At 49.3% G+C, this 5,843-nt stretch overlaps 1 protein-coding gene across 1 annotated transcript; it reads left to right on the forward strand.

The window, feature by feature from the left end:
- Positions 1-602: 602 nt before the first annotated feature.
- On the forward strand, positions 603-5,627 carry LOC107156784 (trichohyalin). Its single transcript, XM_048814944.1, has 4 exons — positions 603-673; positions 2,077-2,243; positions 3,279-5,041; positions 5,084-5,627. The coding sequence occupies exons 2-4, from the start codon at positions 2,106-2,108 to the stop codon at positions 5,625-5,627; spliced, it is 2,445 nt and encodes an 814-aa protein (XP_048670901.1). The 5' UTR covers positions 603-673; positions 2,077-2,105.
- The last annotated feature ends 216 nt before the right edge of the window (positions 5,628-5,843 follow it).

Here is a 5,843-nt window from a genome sequence, read left to right on the forward strand (position 1 = left end):
CTCAGCACCACAAAAATGTAAAATAAAAGATACTGTGTCCATCTAAAACTAAAAACTAAATGTTAAACACACACACACACACACACACACACACACACATACACACACACAACAATTCCTTATCTCTTTCCCATTGTCCGAGAATTGTTTCAGGCAGGGCTTATGAGGATGCCACAGAGAAATTAATTGGTTCTCACCAATTTATTTCAAAGATTCTGTTTAATTCTAACCTAGAACTTAAATCTTTTATAAAGTAAATGGCTCAGAGTTTGCTCCTTTGTAATGAAGTCATAATCAATAAAGATTTGGAACATTTAATACCTTTGTTTTATTGTCTAATTTAGTTTTAACAATTAGAGAGAACTAGAAATTCAGCCAAATATTCTACCTTTCATGTTAGGTGGGGCCGGTACCCTAGCATGTCAGGAGGCAAGGTCTGTGAACCTCGTGCCAAATAGCTACATGAGCAAATAGCGAGATAAACAAGCCATTGGCAGAGACAAAGGTGGAGCTAGGCTTGGGATGAATCAGGCCAGCCCACAGAGTGGGTGTCTCCTTCCCAAGTTGCTCTCCAGGGCACAATTCAAACCCCTATAAAAGGCCCAGCTCCCAGTTACCCAGTACACTTGCCAGCAGTGTCAGCGAGCACTCAACGTCCTCCTCTGGTAAAGTGGTAAGTCCCATTCTGTGGGATCCTGTTCTTCTGTGTCCTTCTTCAGTCGTCTAGCCATTGTGGATGTTGGGGAACGAGGGCAAGTTCTATGTGCTGAGCAGGTTCTCTGTGCCAGGGGGCTCTTTCAGTGGTGGCTAGTTCTCATGAACTCCATCCCATCTTGGTTTGGTTGGACCCATACTTGGCGCTTGGCTCCAGGCTTTCAACCCAATACTTTGGCACATCAGGGAATGATAACATGTGGCTCTGAGGAGGCTTATCTTCCTAAAAATCACCATCTCAAAAGTGTGCCAAACCTCTAGTCTCTTTTCATATCTGTCTTACCTCATATGGACCATCTTTATATAGTTATGGCATCTAAGGTGCTTCATAGAGTTAAGGCATCTTGGTAAAAATTGCCAAGATGAACCACTATGCACACACAGCCAGCAAAACCATCTATGTGTTCTTTTAACATTGGTCTGCTGGGGCTAATTTTTGTGTGTGTGTGTGCAGAGCTGGGGAATCAAACCTTGGGCCTTGTGCATGCTAGGCATGCACGGTGAGCTATTATACATACCCCAGCCCCTAATGTTTTTTAAAATGCCAAGATTTGAATGGCTTATTTGGGTTTAACAGGGGTTTACCATAAGACCAATATCATCCAGTTTTCTAGGCTCAATTTGGCCCATTGATTCTACCAATCAGGAAGGACCTCTCATAATCTTTCTATAAGTGCATATGTGAATATCCTTAATATATCTAAATTAAGGCAGATAACATGCATCCTATGTTTTCTACATTTGTGTATCTGAATGTTGCAATGTCATCTTTTGAAGTACAGTTTAATCTTAGAACTGGTGACTTATGGATTATACTTCTTGTTCTCTTCTGGACTATAATGTTGGGGAATAATTCCAATTCTTTTTTCATTGTTTCATTTGCTACTAAGTGTTTGCTGACACTTAACAGCAAATAAACTGTACATAGCTCTAACCACTTGAAGATATACTAAAGCCTTCCTTCATCTTTGGGTTTCATCTATCAACTTTATAAGTCCTTATGAGTAGCAATATATGAGTAGCAATATACCAGTTTTAAATTCCTGCACTCTTCACTATCTGCTCTGAAATATGCTGGGGAGCTGAATGAGAGAAGGAAAGGATATGGATAATCCAGAATGGATAGACAATGAGAAGTCTGTCATAGATTATCTGAAATTGATTTCCTGGCTTGAAATTTCTCAGTATCTCTCTTCCCCCTTTTGAATACCATATTCAAGGATAAAATGCTCTGAAAGCTCAGATTGGAAATAATTAGTACTTAAAGTAAAATTATTTAGAGCTCTGCCTCAGACAGTGAGAATGAAGCCTCCCAAAAGCAGAAACAGAGTTTTGATTCTGGATTCTATTTTATTATTCTAGGTTTACTTGAACTTGAAGGAAGGAAAAAAATGTCTCCACTTCTGAAAAGCGTCTTCGATATCACCGAAATTTTCAATCAGTATGCCTCCCATGGTTGTGAAGGTGCAGCACTAAGCAAGAAAGACCTAAAGAATCTCCTTGAAAGAGAATTTGGAGATGTCCTTCGGGTAAGAACTAACAAGAAAAGGAAACCGCTCCATTAATTTAGGACTATGAATTTTCTTCAGGAGAGACAGAGCAAGGAATGATACCTTATATGCATTTTACACCAGGCCAAGTCTATACTACATCCCTCATTCTTTTCAAAGTCTGAAGGTATTTAGTTGACATTGAGCCTGAGTATTTAAAAAGTTGGTAACAAGTTCATCTACTTGATGGCACTGTCAGCAAGAATGAGCTGTTCATGGGACACTGCCACCAAAGATGGCAAACCAAACTAGATTTGGAAGGATTTAAATGTGCCTCCAAGCTTCAAGAGCTAAAATCAGCCTATTTTCTACTAACATGGTATTGCCATAAATATTTTAAGTTTTTTGTTTGTCTTGATACTGGAGATTGAACCCAGGGCCTTGTGCAAGCTAGGCAAATGCTTCACATCTAGCTGCATCCCCAGCTCTTTTCAGCTTTATTTTGAGACAGACTTTTGCCAAGTTGCCCAGACTGGCCCTGAACTTGTGATCCTCTTGCCGCAACCTACCAAGTACTTGGGATTACAGGACTGTGCCCACAGCGCCAAGTTTGCTTTCAAACATGGAACAGAAACCAGATAAGAAGGGCTGGGAACATAGCTCAGTTGGTAGAGGGTGTCCCTTGCATTCACAAGGCCCAGCACCACAAAAAAAAAAAAAAAAAAAAAAAAGGAAAAAAAAGAAATCAGATGAGAAGTACTGGCTGCTTCAGACAGAAATGGCTGCTAGAAATCTTCATAAATTTCCATGCTCCCTCTCTCTTGAGGACAAGTACATTCTTATTCAAACAGCTAAGGAGAAGTTGGGTTATAAGATACGACAATTGCCAACAAATGTACGCTTTGAAATGATGTGTTCACCTTTTACGTGGGGAAATGACTTGACACACACTGCACATTCTTTCTAATTGCTCTGAATATCTCTTGATGGTTAGCATAGTATAAGTGTAAATAAGATTTTTACTGCCTGTAAACAATACATGCTAAAATATTCGTTTGTTTGATTTTTCCGTAGAGACCACATGACCCTGAGACGGTAGATGTGATCCTGGAACTTCTGGATCGCGACTGTAACGGGCACGTCGATTTCAATGAATTCCTCCTGCTGGTTTTCAAGGTGGCTCAGGCTTGTTATTATGCTCTTGGCCAGGCCGCAGGGCTAGAGGAGGAGGAGAGGAGAGTCCAGGGTGAAAGGAAGGGGAACCTGATACAAGATCGTAGGCAAGAAGACCAAAGGAGATTCGAGTCCCCGGACAGACAGCTGGACGAGGAACCTGCACACCAACGCCGGCAGAGGAGGCAGGTACAGGAGCGGGAGCGCGGGGAGCAAGAGGAGCAATGGAAGAAGCCAGAGAGACGAGAGCAGCGCGACTGGCAAAGGCAAGAAATCGAAGAGCGCCGCGCAGAGGAAGAGCAGCTGCGGAGACGCAAGAGTCGAGACGCCGAGGAGTATCGAGAAGAAGAACCAAGTCGAGAGAGGCGGGCGCAGCGCGAACGTCCGGAAGAGCAACTGCAAAGGAGAGAGCCAGAAGTGCGACGCGAGCGCGCGCAAGAGAGACAGCTGCAGCAGAGGCGCGAGCAGGAGCTGGTGTCTGAGGAGGAGGCGGAGGCACAGGCCCGGGAGAGGTTGCAGTGGCAGCTGGACAGCGAGGCTGAAGCACGTCAGAGCAAAGTCTACTCCAGGCCTCGCCGACAGGAGGAGCAGAAACGCCGCAGGGAGCAGGAGGAGGAGAGGAGGCCCCGGGAGCGAGAGCTGCAGCGGAGGGAGCTGGAGGAGGAGGAGCAACGCCGCGACCAAGACTTGAGGCTGCAACTAGAGGAAGAAAGTCAGAGGCGCCAGCCCACGCTGACCGCCAAACACGGCCCGCGGGAGCAGCTCAGGAAGGAGGAGCAGCGGGAGGAAGAGCAGCTGCAGAGGGAAAGGAGGCGCCAGCAGCGGGCGAGGCAATATCGGGAGGAAGAGCAGCTGCAGCAGGAAGAGGGGCAGCTGCAGAGGGAGAGGCAATATCAGGAGGAAGAGGAGGAGGACGAGCAGCAGCGGTTCCGGGGGGCAGATCAGCGCCGCGATCTGAAATGGCAATGGCAACCAGAAAGAGAAAGGGAAGTGCGTAATAACAGGGTTTTCTCCAAACGCAGAGAGAACGAAGAGAAGACCCGACGGCTGGACGATTCTCAGGCGTTGGACAGGCCTTTCCTGCAAGAGGAAGAGGAGGAGAAGAGAGAGCTAGAACGAGAGAGAAGGCGCCGGCTGCAGCGCGACCGGGAATTCCCTGCCGAAGAGCCGCTGGAGCGAGAGGAGCGAAGAGCGGCGAAAAGGCAAGATGCGAAGTCCCAAGAGGAGGAGCAGCTACTGAGGGAAGAGAGAGAGACGACCAGGCAAGAGAGAGACCGCAAGTTCCGTGCGGAGGAGGAGCAGCTGAGGCAGGAGCGGGAGGAGGAGCAGCTGCGCCGCCAGGAGCGCGACAGAAAATTCCGCCAAGGAGAGCTCCGCCAGGAAAGGGAGGAGGAGCAGCTGAGACAGGAGGAGGAGCAGCACCTGCGCCGGGAGCGTGCTAGAAAGCTCCGCCGGGAAGAAGAGCTCCGCCGGGAACGGGAAGAGGAGCAGCTGAGACAGGAGGAGGAGCAGCAGCTGCGCCGGGAGCGTGCTAGAAAGCTCCATCGAGAAGAAGAGCTCCGCCAGGAACGGGAAGAGGAGCAGCTGAGACAGGAGGAGGAGCAGCAGCTGCGCTGGGAGCGTGCTAGAAAGCTCCGTCGGGAAGAAGAGCTCCGCCAGGAGCGCGACAGAAAATTCCGGGAGGAAGAAGAGCTCCGCCAGAAACAGGAGGAGGAGCAGCTGCGCCAGGAGCGCGACCGTAGGTTCCGCCGGGAACAAGAGCTCCGCGAGGAAAGGGAGGAGGAGCAGCTGCGCCGTGAGGTACAGCAGCTGCGCCAGGAGCGCGACAGAAAATTCCGCGAGGAAGAAGAGCTTCGCCAGGAAAGAGAGGAGGAGCAGCTGCGCCGCCAGGAGCGCGACCGGAAATTCCGCCGGGAACGGGAGGAGGAGCAGCTGCGCCAGGAGCGGGAGGAGGAGCAGCTGCGCCGCCAGGAGCGCGACCGTCAGTATCGGGCGGAGGAACAGTTTGCCAGGGAGAAGCGTCGTCAGGTGCCGGAATTGGGGCAACAAGAGCAGAGACGTCGCCAGGAACGGGAGAGGAAACTCCGAGAAGAGCAGCTCCGCCGCCAGCAGGAGGAGGAGCAGAGGCGCCGCCAGGTCCGGGAGGGACGCGCCCAGGAGCCAGCCTCGCGCCCGTCGGTCGGCGCTCCCGTGCGCTCCAGCCCCCTCTACGAGTACATCCAGGAGCAGAGAGCTCAGTACCGCGCCTGAGCGAGGCCGCCGGCATCCCTGCCAAAGCTTCCAGCCAAAGAGAATGAGAAACACTGGGTGCCAAGGAATGGCTCACGTGTTTCCGGTTGTGGGGAAACTCTCTCATGTTCGAATGCGCCTTTTCTTCCAAAATCTCGAGCTATGCTCATTTCATTACTTTGTACTCCTGCCTTTAATTCTGTCTCAGGTAGTTCTTTACTGCAAGATGTCTTTGTT

Source organism: Marmota marmota, unplaced genomic scaffold (assembly GCF_001458135.2).
Source record: "Marmota marmota marmota unplaced genomic scaffold, marMar, whole genome shotgun sequence".
Taxonomy (NCBI): domain Eukaryota; kingdom Metazoa; phylum Chordata; class Mammalia; order Rodentia; family Sciuridae; genus Marmota; species Marmota marmota.